Raw genomic sequence first — 16,491 nt, 5'->3', positions numbered from 1 at the left:
AGGTATAGGAACTGCAGGATTAAAATTCACCTGAGCAAACAGCAGTGGGTGCAAGTATGTGTGCGTGCTATAGAATGATTCTAACTGAGCAGTCATTTGTTCCACCGTTCCTCATGTGATGAAACACATCGAAGTTGCTACTCACTTTTCTCAGCAGCTGTTTGATATTTCATTTAATGTTGTCTCTGTGAGTGGCACTGGATCCGCATTACTGCATTTTATATAAAACACTACAGTGTTACAGGTTCCAAACTCTCAAAGCTCCAGAGGGGTGCACTGATCTGCCTGTGTCTTTCTCTGCTCCAGGTGCTGGTGAGATCTGAGGGGTAACGTGGTCAGAATGAAGGCTGCTGGCAGTCTAAGTAGCATGTTAAAATCACCCATAAGGAACTATGTGGTGCTTCACTGAAGCTGCTTTGACACCTGAATTATTACAAGTTTGGTTCAGTGTTGCTGCAGGTTAAAGCCTCAAGCAGATTTGGAGGTTACCATGCCCCACCTCACAAGTCCAGTAATGTTGCATTCCCCATATGAGTTAGCTGAAAAGGTATTTCTGAGGTGGTTTTGTACCCATCTATCATAGTGCCTGGTACAGCCACGACTTTCTCTGGAATCCTAGAGTCTGAGCAACTTTTTGCCAACATTAAACCACGATCCTTCAGGTTGCAAAAAGTTCCTTTTAGTACCACAGAGTGCTCATCTCTCTCCTCTCCTGGGGAGGGCAGCAGTAAATTTTGATTAATGAAGATCTTAACAAGGCTACTGTAGAGCCTCAGCTGCAAATTAAAAGAGGGTCCTTTGAAGTACCCTTGCATTCCAATGAGGGGAGCTTCCCTCGTGCTGCAGAGTGCAGCATTCCTGTTTGTACAGGGAGCTGGAATGGTCCCCTCTTTGTGCCAACCTTGCTAAAGCGGTGCCATTATTCATGTGGGGCTGGACCTAACCCTCGGCTTCATTACGTATCCATGGAAAATAAAGGGCTAAGGAGTATGACTGCAGCAGCACAATAGCTGATTTTCCAAGATGTAAGGCAATATGTGTAATATCAATGCTCAAAAAAGACTGAGCCTTTAGTGTTGTTTTGCATAGACTTTCATGAAAAAGTCTCAGTATTCAGCAAAGGCATCACTGACGGCATTCAAAATATGCTGCTTTAGGGCCCCTTGAAAATGTTTATCCTTCCCTACCTTTGTCTGAAGCACATCTGCTGTAGTTCAAATCCAAACGCAGTGCATTTGCCAGAGTTCAGATTAGATCTTTAATTAAGCTTTCATCCCCACTAGCACAGACAACAATGTCAAGTCTGTGGACCCCATGAGAAAATATAGCTTATTCCATTGGCTCCTGTGGTCTGCAACATTGTTAGCATGCTTAAAAGTGGCTGGGCTGTGCTGAGAGTGAATATTGTACCCTAAAGGAACTAATTTCAGGTTTAAATTTGTTTGAAACATTATTTAAGCCAATTAAAATGTGTCCTTTAGGGATCTTGGCTGAGCTCTCTGTTGTTTGATCTCCAGGGTGCTCTGTGTTGCAGCTCCTCAGCTCTCCCCAGTCCATGCAGAGAGTGGATGGGCAATTTGTGAAGGTGATGGTTAATAGTTTGTAGTGTTTTGAGGCTGGAGACCTTAAGGTTTTTGCTTGAAGAGAGCAGATAAAAAATGCTTCCAGCAGGTCTGCACAGTAATGCTCTCAGAGAAACAACATCTGAACTCCCTTTGAGGGGCTCCGTAGTCACTTCCTTGGGTCTAGGTGCTTGCAGGCACCATGACAGGGTAGTCTCAGTAGTCTTAGCTGCCCAAATAGCCTTCTTTCCTTCTCCCTCTCTCCTTGTCTTTGGTATCAGTCATGATAGTTTTACGAGAGGGAAGAGCCAGGAGCATTTAGCAATTCTGTTTTGTCTTTGCCCACACAGACACTGGTTGTCACAGCCTGTTACAACACCCTCCTCATTATCCACAGAGACTGAACTGATAGCAAAGCAGTTTAGATTGTTCTGATCTGTGAATAAGCTTTATGTGTCTCATGAAGCATATAGTTACCTCTCTGACGTACCTATTTGCCATTGGAGAATGACATATTTCTCATACTTTAAAAAATTTTGTTTATAGGAACATTCATTTACTTCAGTGGATCACATCAGATGAACACAAAGATGGCCATGTGTCATCTGGAAAGCCCTTTCCTTGTCAAGCTGTCCCCTGGGCTCACCTGCTGCCAGGTAACCACTTGATATTAACATTAAATATGTACATCAAATATGTAAATATGTACAGCAACTATTCACTACAAGAAAACATTCACAGCTGTGCTTCTATTTGTCCTTTTGGCCCCTAAATAAAATTAATAGATACTGTACAGTTTTATAAATTTTTTTCCTCTTTCCTGAGGCATTTTTGTTTCCTATTCTATAATTTTTCAAAGCTTATGCCATATTGGGGAGAAGTTGTGTAGTTATTATATGGTTTTTTTTTCTGATACTGTATAATCTCCTTCTGATTTAAAAAGCAGAGAAAAGAAAAGGAAAAGACAGAGAAAGCTTGCCAAAATAATTTTTTTTTTCAGTGGAAAAAAGAGGCTTTAGAGAAACAAAATAAAATCTAGACTGGTTGCTTAATTTTTCAGACTCAGTGTAGAACAGAAACTGTTAATTCCACTTAAGAAAACTTTTTTCAAAAATAAAAATGTCAGAAAAGAAGGAACTGCACTTAGAAGGCCCAAGAAGTAGCGGAATTTTATTCCACAGGATCTAGGCTTCTTAGGTTATATCTCATCTAAGGGACCAGAAACAAGTGCTAGCTTAGCTAAATCTGTTTTACTTGAAACTGTAGCTCACTTGGGACTGCACACATCAGTGAGTTACCACATCTCAGCTGAATAGCTACAACTTACAGCTGAGGACTGGAAGGCTCTGAAACAATTCAAGAACAGTGCCTTGCTGTCATTTAAGGTACTCTCACAGTTCTTAATCTTCATGTGACTTCTTAGTGTTATAAAACATTAGAAATAAAACAGATGCAGGATAAACTCGAGCAGAATGCTGCCGCAGGGAACTCAGAAGGCCTGAACCATCCCATCGAAGGCCTGGGACACCCAACAGCCTTTGTAATCACAGTGCATTTGTTTAGACAGTTTCATCTCTCTTTTGTTGACTTTGATGCTGAGTAGGTAAGTACCTTTCAGATTCAGGTTAGTTTATCTTAGAAACCCTTAAGACAAACTGGGCAGCACTGATATGTGAATCAATGAATTATTCTGGTAAGATCTATTGCAGAGTTTGGTCTGCATTCAAAATAAACATGAATGCAGTGGGGATGAGCTATTTTTCTCTACTTCAAAGTCAGAAAAGAAACATTTTTTGTCATAAGTATGCATGTATTGAATGAATTTAAAATTCTCAGATTCAACAAAAGCTAGAGCAAGTTGTTACCTAGCTGTACATGTCTGTCAGGAGAGTGTTTCTGAAGATTGGAAGCCTGGCTTTCTGCCACATTTTCCCTGCAGACTTTTATTCTGGGAAGGAGCAAGGAGTCGCAGTTGCTCATTAAGATGTGTTATGTTCTCTGCCTATAAATGTGAGATGATGCCCTCTGTTGGATGTCCCACTGAGAGGATAAAAGTATCCACATAAATAGATCTATGTTCATTATTAGCTTTACAAGTTCTTTAGCTCCAGTTGTTAAAAAAAAAATTTGAGTTGAAGGATAACAAATTTATATTGTGCCTTTCTGGTTAATTGAAGTTTAGAAGTAACTTCTTTCTGCAGCTTCTTTTAGCTGGGTCTTTTTGTAGATGTAAGCTAAGAAACATCTTCATTAAGCTCAAGGTTTTGGAGTTGTGGAAGCAAATTTCTAGTCCCAGTTCTCTGTTTACAACTCTTTAATGAACACAGTAGTCATTGTATAGTAGAACGTGTAGACATAGAGAAGGAGACTAACACTATTTCTTACTTAACGAAAGCATAAATTTGTTTGAAAAGCTGTTTGATAGACAAAAGCCATCTAAATTGTTTAAAGTTCTTCAAACAGCTCATTTTGGAAAGTGTTTGTATAGTGCTGCTTTCTACTTCTTAAGTTTTTTGCTGGGGGAATGAAAGTTGCATGAAAGTATTTCAATTTATTAATAAACAAGATTATTTTATATAAGACATGATTTTCATAAGTGGAGGTAAAAAGAAACATTGAGAGACTGAGTCTACCAGACATGAAGCCAAAAGATATTAAAAAGTAGCACTGTCTTTTAACAGGAATATTTCTGAATGACTGATCCAGCTCTCGTTTTACCTTCATGAAGACTCAAATATTATCAATATCAAGGCTTTTGCAGGGAACTAAAGATACTGCAGTTGAAGAAATTTTAGTCTTTCACTATGTAGAAAAGCAGAAAGGACTCAGGGGAAAAGAAAAAAAATTAGTCTTTGAAAATCTTATTTCTTCCCCTCAGTTATCAGCTGAATTTTTGCCTGGGTATTATTAAAAATATATATATATATATATCTATATATATCTATATATATCTATATATCTATATATAACAGACTTACTCTGTGTTGCAGGGGAGTGAACTGTGATTCCCACTCTTTTCTGATCTTTTCTGCCCCACAAGCAGCCTCATCCACCTACAGTTATTGTTTTTTCCTCCCATATATTGGTCAATCTTCTTGTTTCAGGAGATGAATAGATTATTTTAAAAATCTGTCTTCAGATCATATTCATTTATGTTGATTGTGGAAATAAAAGATCATAAGGTTTCTTTCATATGAGAACCTCAATGATTGCACTTCTGAAATTAACACACCTATGAAACTGTCATATATTCAGCATTTGTAAAGAAAAATAATATTTGCGAAGTTTCGTAATGCTTACTAAGATAAAGAAGTTAGGGGAAGTTGTATCATTCAGTCTGCATGAGTTGATAGATACAAGCTCAAAGTAAATTGTAAAAGTAAGCTTTACTTTTAAATATGGTTTTGTCTTTAGGCATGATACTGCTCCTCAACTTGCTGTAATTTCAAACATCCCCATCTTTTATGCCAAGCCTGTGTTTAGACCTGTCATGTCATTCTTTGTTATAATGTACATATATTACTTGGTACTGAATTTCTTGCAGATTGATTATATCATTTTTTAAAGCTTTTCATTAAAATCTCTTTCAACAGGTAAGATTTTGGTACTGGTTATCTCAGGATTCCCAGCTTTCTGTCTTTAGGAGAACTGCATTAAATGGAAGTTTGGAAAAATTACGTGACATTTCAGGATTGCCTGAGATGAATTGGACAAAAGTGAATATACCTGTGGAAAGTGCAGCTGAGGAATTGCCTTTTCAGGTAATTAGAAATCACATTTACATTGCTTTCAAAAAGATATTTTACTTTGGCCTTTAGAATTAATTTACTTTTAATGATGAAATATATAAAAAGAGAATCTCTATTCTTTAATGCTCATATGAAAAAAGAATTTAATTTAGCTTTTTACATAGGTGCAAATATTAAAGAGCATAGCCATTGTGTCAGTATTCTATACATTAGAATAACTTTTTATAACAAACATCAAGGGCCCCTAAAGATTATTTAGTTCCAAGCCTCATTGGCAGGGACACCTTTCACTTGACCAGGTTGCTCAGAGCTCCATCCAGCCTGGTCTTGAAAACCTCCAGGGGTGGGGCATCCACAACTTCTCTGGGCAACCTGTTCCAGGTGTCTCAAAGTGTAGGATTTCTTCCTAATATCCAATCTGAGCCTACTCTTTTTAAGTTTGAATCCATTCCCCTTATTCTGTTACTACGTGACCTTGTAAATAGCCCCTCTCCATCTCTCTTGTAGGCTCCCTTATGATACTGAGGGCTGCAATTAGGTCGTTCCGGAGCCTTCTCATTTTGGGGCTGAACAAACCCAATTCTCCCAGCCTTCCCTCATAGGAGAGATGCTGCATCCCTCTAATCAACTTGGTGGCCTCTTTTGCACTCACTCCAATGCATGCTGGACACCCCAGAGCTGGGCACAATACTCTGTATGGGGTCCCACAAGGGCAGATTAGAGGGGCAGAATCCCCTCCCTTGCCCTGCTGCCCACACTGCTTTTGATGCAGCCCAGGCTTTCTGGGCTGTGAATGCACATGGCCGGGTCATGTCCAGCCTCTCATCCCCCAGTACCCCCAGGTCCTTCTGGGCAGGGCTGTTCCACATCCCTTCATTTCCCAGCCTGGATGGATACTGGGCATTACCCCAGCCCAGGTGCAGCAACTTGCACTTGGTCTTGTTGAACCTCATGAGATTCCTATGGGCCAGCCACTTCTCAAGCTTGTCCAGGTCCCTCTGAATAGCATCCTGTCCTTCAGGTGTGTCAACTGCACCCTCAGCTTGCTGTCACTGGCAGACTTGCTGAGGGTGCACTCAATCACACTATGTCATTAATGAAGATATTAAATAACACTGGTCCAAATACAGATTCCTGGGGGACACCTCTGGTCTCTGATGTTCATGGGGACTCTGAGCCATTGACCACTACCCTCTGGATGTGAGAAATTCTTCCTCATGCAAACAATTCTTTATCCCCTGAACAGTTCATCCATTATATTAACCTCTTTCCAATTTAGAGAGAAGGATGTCGTGGGGGCCATGTCAAAGGCTTTACAGAAGTCCAGATATGGGACAGCCATAGCCCTTCACTGATGCAGTCACTTCAGCACAGAAGGCCACTGGGTTGGGCGGGCAGGAAGGACTTGCCCTTGGTGAAGTCATGCTGGCTGTCTCGAGTCACCCCCTCTCCTCCGCGTGCTTTAGCATAACTTATAGGAGGATCTGTTCCATGATCTTCCCAGGCACAGAGGTGAGGCTGACAGTGCAGGAACTTCAATTTGCAATCTGTCCCTATATTTACTGTACCACATTGCTAACTTCAGCAGGTGTAGTATACATGGACACAATTAACAGTGTTGTAAATCATCATATTTGGTAACCATGAATAGCTAATTTAAAAAGATATGTAATTTTTATCTGTTCCAGCAGGAAGATGATTCATGCAACAGTGATGACTTTTACCAGTTTGATTGAAGCAAGGTCATCTCAGTTGCATAACTTTCCCTAGGTAAATGCAGTTACAGCTTTGACAGTTGAGGAGCAGATTTCTGACCTGATCAAATCTCAGTTGTAGTTTCTCCTGGCTCATGTTCAGAGTTGGTTGTAGGCACAATTTAGTTCCTGTGCAGATGTCATAAATTAAAAAGGAATATATAAATGTGTGTGTGTGTGTGTGTATTTGTGTCTTTTTATCATGTCACCTTTAAAGAATTACTTATTTTTCTGTCTTTACAGATTGTTTTGCAAGGTACTATTCTAACAACACATGCTGCTGTTGCTATTGATGATATCGGTATATCAGAGGAATGTGTAGTTGTGAATAGATCACTTCCAGGAATCAGCCAGGAAAGTGAAGGCAAGTTTCATGGTTTTCAATACATTTTCCCCAATTTCTTCTACATATATCTGTGATTTGACTAACAACTTGAAGATACCTTTAACAAAGTAGAGGATAATCTGAGAAAACAGTCCATATGCTGTAATCTGTCTTCTGCCTGTAAGTGTTCCATGCTGCATTGGTTGGGTCTTTGACTCTGCCTATGACAGACTAGATGATCTTTAAGGCTCTTCCCAATCCAAACCATTCTATGGTTCTACAATAAAGGTTTTCATCCTTGTGTTATACTCTAGCTGTTATGGGAAGTTTGCACTAATTCTGCAAAGTGAGCTCTCGTGGGAATTTCCTGATACTACTTACTATGTAGTACCTGCTCACATTCACATTTGGAGGCAGAAGCAAAGCATCCTGTATTTTCCACTAAAGAGCAAATTCTGCTGCTTTACTTTTAGGGCAAGAGGCTTGTCCCATCATTACTGCTGAATATCTGACATATAAGGAATGCCCACCAAACTTGTACTCACACTCTGTAGTTTTGAAGTGCCAATGGATGGAAATATAAACCAACGAAACCTTCTGTCAGACTGCTGGTTCTGGTCCTCTTGATGCTACCAGCTGCTTTTCAAAAATGGCATGGGCACATATGCAGTCAGGGGTAATGTTGATAAGTTATAGCCATCAGGTATCTGGATTTAATCCTGAAAAATTTAAAGGCATAATAGAGAACTTAAGTGTTGTGTTTTTAAGGCTTTTATGATCCCTATATACAGTTGGGTTGAAGTATTTAGAGAAACATTAATTTGCTTTCATTATTTTCCCTACAACTGCCTCATTTACCCATTAATCACAAAGATATTGTTCTTAGAATGGAGGTTTTTTTAAAAAAATTCCTGTCTGGATAGAAATATGAGTATTTATAAAATTTAGTTTAAATGAAAGAAATGAAAAGCTGCACATCATTCCTCTCACTTACTTTCCAGAAATCTACTGAAGAAAAACCAGCAGACCCTGGCTTTTTTGTTGCCACATTAATTGAAATTTGGGATGTTCTCTAATGTGTAGGTTGTGGTGCAAGGTAGTAGTGGTGCAGCACCCAGCCTGGGCTTCTTGCAGCTTTCACTGTGACCTGAGCACAGAGATAGCACGGCTACAGCAGGAAGGTTTGGTGAAAAACCTGCTTCTGGCTCCAGGGGAAAGAGCAGGGAGCCGTACCAGCCTCTCATCTCTGAACAGGAGCCCAGCTCTGTAACCCTAAGGTGTATTGGATAAATTTTCACAAAAAAATTTGAATATTGTGGAGGGTAAGATATAGTTTAAGACCGTCAGACATTGAGATCAGCTGTGTTTCTTACCAACTGTGGTATAATCTAGCACACTGCATAGGTGGTGCTCGCTTCCTTATGCTGAACAGGTTGCTATATTAAAAGAAGATAAAAAGCACTTCTAATAATTTTATATATTTGTGGTTTTACTTACATGTCCTTTTCTGATTTTTAAGGGGAAACAGAATCTGCAGATGCTAATGCTTCATCTTTTTACTGCCCAGCGGGATCTTTCTCATGTGGCGATGGGCAGTGTATTTCATCTGACAAATTTTGTGATTTTAAGCCTGACTGCCCAAATAACCATGATGAAACCAAATGCCGTAAGTGAAAACTTTAAAATCTATGTTGTTAAGCTCCTGTGACTGGGTTTCTTTGTCCTATTTGCAATGCTTTCATGACTTCATAAATCTTGCAATTTAATTAAAAGCTCTTGAGAAACAGTTACTTCACTTTGATTCAGTTCCGTGATTTTTTCCCCTCTTATTTTCTGTAGCAACTACTTCCCTCTTAGCAATAAAACCAGAAGAGAAGATTTTGATTAATTATTTAGTAGAAGCTGCTGCTTAAAATATAGTATTTTATTTTGTAATTCTAATGCACTGGTCACAGACTTGCATTCAAATTTTATATTTTATATACTTACTTTTGATGTGAAGATGCCAGAGCTGTACCACAGCTGTACCACAAGCCTGGTCACAGCTATAATTTAAGCTGAGTCAGAATTTTCTGCTTGGTTGTGCTATGACTGCTGTCAGGGCCACATGCCCGGACTTTCTCTGCATGGAAGCAAACACGTGGGAAAGTAGAGGGAAGTGGAGCATCTCAGAATCCCTCTCCACTGTACAGTCAGCAGGGAGCTCGGAACTGTTTCAGGGTTTCTAATATGTAGCTTCAAAAGTCTTTTTGATTGATTCAGTTTCCTGCTTTGCATAAGAAATCACAGTTATACTTTGCACTTTTGAAAATGAGTCTCTTGCTTTGAACTATCAACTTTGCTGTGCAACTTGTGATACATTTTCAAAAGGAGTTGCCACGAGCAATATTTAATGCAAGTTTTCTTTTTAAAAATAGGACATGATGCTTTCTAGCACATTCAACACAAATGACAGAAATATTGTAGACAAGATCCTCAAATTATTTTCAGTGCCCTGTTATGCATCAAAAAATGTAAACTTCTTCAGAGATGCTAATACAGTCCAAATTCACTGTTTATATTTTATGGTTTGTACTTGGAGATTGAGAGTTGTTGCTCAGGTAAACAAAAATCTATTTGACTATTAGCAGGTAAAAGAAATATTTACAGCTTCAATTAAATTTCTCTACTATTTTAGTATTGCATTTTTCTCAGCTAGAGCATTGGTATTGAGGGTTATAAGTGTTTAGAAGGACTGGTATCCAAAATATACAGAACTTTGAGGTATAAAACTGCATTTTGTTATATTAGATAACAGTTTGCCTTGCTAAAATCAGAAATAACTATTAAATGTTCACTAAGCAGAATATCCTTCCTCTTGTGGGCCAGAGTAAAGAAAATTCTGATATTACTGTATCACAGTTGAGGTTGGAAGGGATATCTGAAGATCACTAAGTGGTTAAAAACTACTCTGCTCAAAGCAGGGCCACCGGAGCAGAATGCCCAGAGCTTGACAGAGTTAGGTTCTGAATATCTATGAGGATGGAGACTACCCAGCCAGTCAGGACACCCTGTTCCAGTGTTTGATCACCCTTACAGAAAAAAAGTGCCTGTTACCCCTTCTCATTTCACTGGACACTACTGAGAAGAGTTTTTACTTCTTTACTCCCTCCCTGCCGATGTTACTCATATTAAAACTCTTGTAACACTCCAACATTTTTTGAATTTACTTTATGTTTTTTCTACTTTACTTATGCTTACACACCTTCTTCTCAGCATTGGGTTATGATAGATTGGATTGTTCTCCCATTACCCTTTTTAAATTCAGGTACTGGGTATTTGTTCTCTGACAAAATAATAACACTTCCAAATCAATAGTTTAATTAAATATGTTCTAAGTAGATTTAGCTGCCTGCAACTTTCACTGCACTGTGATAATGAACTGGTAGCTTTTAATCAAGAAAATTAAGATCTGCTGTTTTTTGTGGCTATTTGTATTTCCTTTTAACTATTCAGCCTGTGTTTCCATTTCAACATTACGCATTTGGGTGAAGAAAAATGTCCAGCAAGGTGTTTCACCAGTCCTAGACTGGCCTTAATTACAAGTTGCCTATCTGGCAACTGATTTTCTCTTTCTTTTTCCTCTAATTATATGACTGAAGAAACCTTTATTATACCCAAGTCTCATTTGTCAAGACAATACATTAACAATGCCATGCTAAAGGTTAAACTTTGGAACCATTATATTTATGGTGATCTTTGCTCTAAGTATATTGCTGACTTATAAATCATTGTTACTGCTGAGCTGGCTCAATGTGTGCTAGCACTACAGCTTGTAATGTGGGAAGCAGAATGCAGGTACACAAAGGGCCCTGCAAGAAGTTTGGCAAGTTGGCTGTTTCCAAGCAATAAACTTGCCTTTCAGCACATTAGTCTCATGGTCTACAGCACTAGAATAGCTCTTTAAATTATTTTCAAATAGTATTTCATCATCTTCTTGCTTATGTAGTGCACCATTACTTTCTATATTTTCTTTGCATATTCCTGCACTTGGATGCAAGCATTTCATATTTCTCAGACACTTTTCCTTATTTCCAAACTTGGCTAAACATAGATTTTTGATCACTTCATCTTTTCCAGCTACATCGTTTCTTTCATCAATATTAACATTTTTTTCCACGGTGTTCCATCTAATAGTGATTTTATGCACCTTAACCTTGTTAATGCTTTTCTCTTTGTATGAGAACCAGGCAGGGATATTACATGGGCTTAAAATATCTTTCAAAATATGTTTCATTTAAATCTTATAACCTTAAATTCCAGTAAGATGATTTACTTAAGTGCTCAGGTCCACTAAGTCCACCAAATAAGCAAGGTCTCCATCCAATTTTCTTATCTCTCAATATCAATCCTTGAGACATCTCTTGATTTTCACTTCCACTCAAAGGAGTACCTTTTTTTCTGTCAGGCCTGAAAGAATTCAGTTGAAGATTAACACTTCTGGGACTGCCAAAATGTTTTCTTTCTTGAGTGTTGCTACCGTTGACTATTGTATCACAGATGAAGAATTTACTATGGTCATAAAGCTTTTATACTTGACTTCCATGCATTAAAGCAGAAGAGAGAAGTGACAGCCTTTTTCAAACTGCAGATTCATAGCAGTGACCTAACATACCTATCACATTGTGTGCTTGTGCTCTGGAAGATGAATGTGCAGCATGAGTTCTATGGTCTACATCCTATGCATTTGGTGGAGTCTAAATGTTCACTTTTGCACCCTAAGAATTACGTTGATGGAATAGGAATAAGATCAGGTTGGAAAGCAGTCTGGTAACAAATGTGTTCTTGATATTCTGTCTGACCTTTATTAATTTCTCCCTTATGATCTGTCTTTTGTGTCTGTTAATTTTTTTTTTGCTGTCTACATATTGTGTGGATTATCAGGAATAATTATATGGGTTTCTATATAAAATAAACACAAAATAATTTACATTTATATAAAATAATTTACATTTATATAAAATACAGCATATTTTCACAGGTTTATCCATGGTCACATGCTTTGAGGTGCTCCAACATGACCTCGTGCACAGTCACTGATGTTTCGAGGTATACCCGTTGCAGCACTGACTTACCCACAGCCATAGATACTTTGAGGTGTACTTTCTCCAGCACAGACTTACCCTTCAGAGTTACACCTGCTGCCACACAGACATAACCATGGCCACAGGTGCTTCAAGATGTACCTGCTCTGGCACGGGCTTATTCTCGACCACAGACACTCTGGGGTATCCCAATCTCACATGGCCTCATCCGCAGGTCACAGTCCCTTTGACTCGAGTCCGCACTGGAGTTCCAGCCTGTTCCTCCCAGTACAGCAGCAGCAATGACCTGGCCAACTGCCAGCAGGCACATCACCTGTGTTGTTATCAAAACACTCCCAGGCACAGTAGAGTAAGGTGACAGGCAGTGCAGCAAGCAGTGAAAGCAAGAGGCAGCCACTAATGAGCACTAGGCTCTAATAAATAGTCAGGAAAGCAGGCCCCATGGCAAGCACAGGAGTGTGCCAATTAATATCTAGAAATCAATAAAAGCTGTAAATTTGATCCAAAACATTCCAATCAAACTTGTCACTGTCTCAAACCCTTTGAGCCACATGTGCCAGAAAGGACTGCCGTGGCTGAACCTCATCTGGCAGCTCAGCCCCACATAGCTGCTCACTTACTCTCCTGGTGGGATGGGGGAGAGAATGAGATGAGTAAAAGTGAGAAAACTCATGGGTTGAGATGAAGACAGTTTAATAGGGAAAGCAAAAGCCATGCACACAAGCAAAGCAAAACAAGGAATTCATTCACCGCTCCCTATGGGCAGGCAGGTGTTCAGCCATCCCTGGGGGAACTGGGCCCCATTACACATTATGGTGACTTGGGATGGTCAACACCACCACTTGGAACATCCCCCACTAGTCTGTCGCTGAGCATGACACCATATGATGTAGTCTATCCCTTTGTTCAGTTGGAGTCAGCTGTCCTGCCTGTGTCTCTTCCCAACTTTTTGTGTATTCCCAACCTCCTTGCTGGTGAGGCAATGTGAGGAGCAGGAAAGGCCTTGTCGCTATATAAACACTGCTCAGCAATAATTAAAATATCCCTAAATCCAGCACAAATCCAAAATACAGCCCTTTAGCAGCTACCATGAAGAAAATTAACTACACGTCAGCCCAAACCAGCACACATATACACACAGTATTGTTTTGTATTTATGTCTAAATGAAAGATGCATTTAATAGTTATTATTTCTATAGTGTACAATTTAGGGCAGCACAAGCATGTTAAGGCTAGCCTTAAATTAAGTAATTCATAAACTGGACGTAATCTATATATTTGTACAGAGTTTTATGTACCTGAATTTGAGTTAGAAGGCAAGCAAAGAGAAGGATGCTCATGTTTGTTCTTAAAAACTACTTTTGTAGCATAATTGTTTAAAGATAAATATTATTTGGTCTCTAATGGCTACCTTCATAAAAGTAATAAAAAATCTCCTCAGTGTTATAAGAAATATTCCCCATATTTTCCATTACTAATCTTGGCAAAACATAAAACTTCTGCTGTAGTTATATAGTAACTCTTTCTAAATCTCCTTTTTAGAGTCAAATCTTGCATACCAAAATGGCTGTCTCATATGCTTGCTACTCCATTTCAGCCAGACAAATCAGTAATTTTTGAAGGTGAGACCAGAAACAACAGCCAGATCAGAAAGATGGGCTTAAGTCCAAGGAGTAAAAATATTACCAGCTTGTAAATTGAAGATACCTAATACTGGAAGTGCCTAGATAACTGCATAAGAATCAGTTTATGGAAGTTAAATGGGGAAGGGATGGGACTAAAATCCCATCTGCAGAGAAAGGACAACATCTTTGACAGTGGAGGAGAAATGGCTGCAAAAGCTGCATTGCTTGAGCTTGCTGGTGTAGGAGAGAAGTAACCATGGCACTGGAGGGAGCCAGGGCAGGAGGGACCCAGGCTGCTCTGGGGGAAAGACTGAGACCAGCTGATTAAAGTGCCTCTGATACAGTGTCAGGAGAGAAACAATAATGGAAGATTAAATGCCTCAGAAGAGAGAATAAAAAAAGGAGAGAATGGGAATGAGGAACGCGGACGTGGAGCAGTGATGTTTTGCGAGGGGTTGGTATAAAATGTGGCCATGAAGTGACAAAGAACTGAGACTGCTTGAGAGGACCTGGAGCAGGGAGCTGCTTGTGGAAATGAGATAAGAGAGTGAGGATTTCCAGTTTTCCAGTGATTCTAGGACTGAGATAAGGGGTCACAGAAGAGCAGTTGTGTAGTAGGTAAAACAGGAAGTAAGCTGTGGAACAGAAGAGCGTTGAGGAAAGGCCGAGGGCATTTTTCTGACAGAGACCCCACACACTTTCAGAATTTCTATAGAACCCAGAAGTCTTAAGTCTAACTTGTCTACTTCTTTCAGCAAATACCTATGTAGTATTTTTTGGCCAAAACCTATGTCTCATTGCATAGTTACTCTTATTTGGTTTCCAGCAAATTATTCAGTGTGATGACAAATATTGAATGAGCTTCAGTGGCAGAGAAAAGAGGGTGAATAACAAGAAGACCTGAATAGGGACTATGGGATCTTATTTTTGTATAATTCAGTAAAAACAGGAGCTTCCCCTTCAGTTTCATAGAATATTTTTAGAATTTTATTTTCCTCCTGTAAAAGTCTCAGTGTTTGTAAGTCCTGCAGCTGAGTTAGGAGACACGTAGTACCATTGTTGTTAAAAATGTTGGTGCGCAGTGAAATCACTAGAATTATTTATAACAAAAACCCTTTACTCTGCATATTTTGCCTTCCTTACATGCAAAGCTCTTTCTCATTTCACAAGTGATATACACCTCTGTGTTATGTATAAGTCATGTCTGTCTAATACTAAAAAGCCCACATGACTGAAATCAAAAAGAGGTCTGTTGCAATTTCATGGTGATTGAAATGGATTTCCCAACAGAATTTAGCAAAATAAAATGTTCTGGAGTGCTTTGTTCCCCTAGCTATCTGTAGAGCAGACTACTATACCTACTTGTTTTAAACTTTTATGTTTTAAGTGTGGATTTTTTGGTTTTGGTTATTTTGTTGGGGTTTTTTTTGGCAGGGGGAGGTGGTAGTGGTGGTTATTTTTTTCAGAATTGTAGCGGTTAATATTTGGAGATTAAAAGTGAGGGAAGGGGAAGCTCTGCCTTGGATTTTGTAAAGATCAAACTTGTTTGATCTTCAAGTAGTGACTTGTTTTTTGTCTTTTGTTTGTTTGTTTGTTCCAGTTAGCATTACTTCTTGCTGATGAACTTTTGCATTAATTTTTTAACTGGCCTCTATTCAGTTTGTCATTGTAAAAATTAGGCCAATGCATCTACAAAGTATGGTGTTATTTGAGTGAGCGTATATAATGAAATTAGTAAATAGTAGCTGGGATAGAAAACATAAAAATGGGAAGAAAGATTTGTGTTTCAGTGTGTTTGTATTATAAAGAGGGTTAAAATAGTTTAAGATGACTGTGTGTAGAGTTAAACTGGTTCCTAGAACTGATGATAGTTTTATTTTTGCCATCTAGCAATAAGTTCCTAAATTTATCTTTAAATTGTGGATTAAAAATTAGTGTAATGTTTATTGACATATTGGACCCTTTAGAAATAGTTTTTAAGTAAAAGAAAATATTATAAGCCAGTAATAATGATGATATCTCTTCACCTGGATTTTTTAATTTATGATGCATTCTGTATAAATTTACACAAGCTGAAAGACAAGGAGATATTTTGGGGGTTGTAGAGATTTATGAACTTCCATTCTTGAAGAAATGTTAATATCTTAAACACTTGTTATTAAAATACTGTTTTGAGCAGGACTGTTTATTAAATTCCTATTAGGTGTCACTCCGCTAACAGAGAAACTGCACATCTGATTTGTGGAGGCGTTTGAATAAAGCTCCTCAAAACAGAAAAGGCAAAAGCGCTTTGCATAAGAACCCAAAATCAGGAAGAAATCTAAGGTTTTGTGACAACAAGTCAGCTCAGAGAAAACTGAATCTGTTGAAGATGTAAAGGCAGCTTTCTCAA

At 38.7% G+C, this 16,491-nt stretch overlaps 1 protein-coding gene across 1 annotated transcript in view; it reads left to right on the top strand.

Moving 5' to 3' along the window:
• MALRD1 (MAM and LDL receptor class A domain containing 1) overlaps nucleotides 1–16,491 on the top strand; it is a 234,883-nt gene that overhangs the window by 34,801 nt on the left and 183,591 nt on the right. The window contains exons 11-13 of the mRNA XM_048323783.1: nucleotides 2,109–2,218; nucleotides 5,156–5,323; nucleotides 7,309–7,429. Of these exons, the coding sequence (XP_048179740.1) occupies nucleotides 2,109–2,218; nucleotides 5,156–5,323; nucleotides 7,309–7,429 (399 nt within the window). The remainder of the gene's footprint in view (nucleotides 1–2,108; nucleotides 2,219–5,155; nucleotides 5,324–7,308; nucleotides 7,430–16,491) is intronic.

Source organism: Corvus hawaiiensis, chromosome 1, assembly GCF_020740725.1.
Source record: "Corvus hawaiiensis isolate bCorHaw1 chromosome 1, bCorHaw1.pri.cur, whole genome shotgun sequence".
In the NCBI taxonomy this organism is placed as follows: Eukaryota; Metazoa; Chordata; class Aves; order Passeriformes; family Corvidae; genus Corvus; species Corvus hawaiiensis.
Note: the sequence above shows the minus strand (reverse complement) of the source record. Positions and strands in the feature narration are given on the sequence as shown.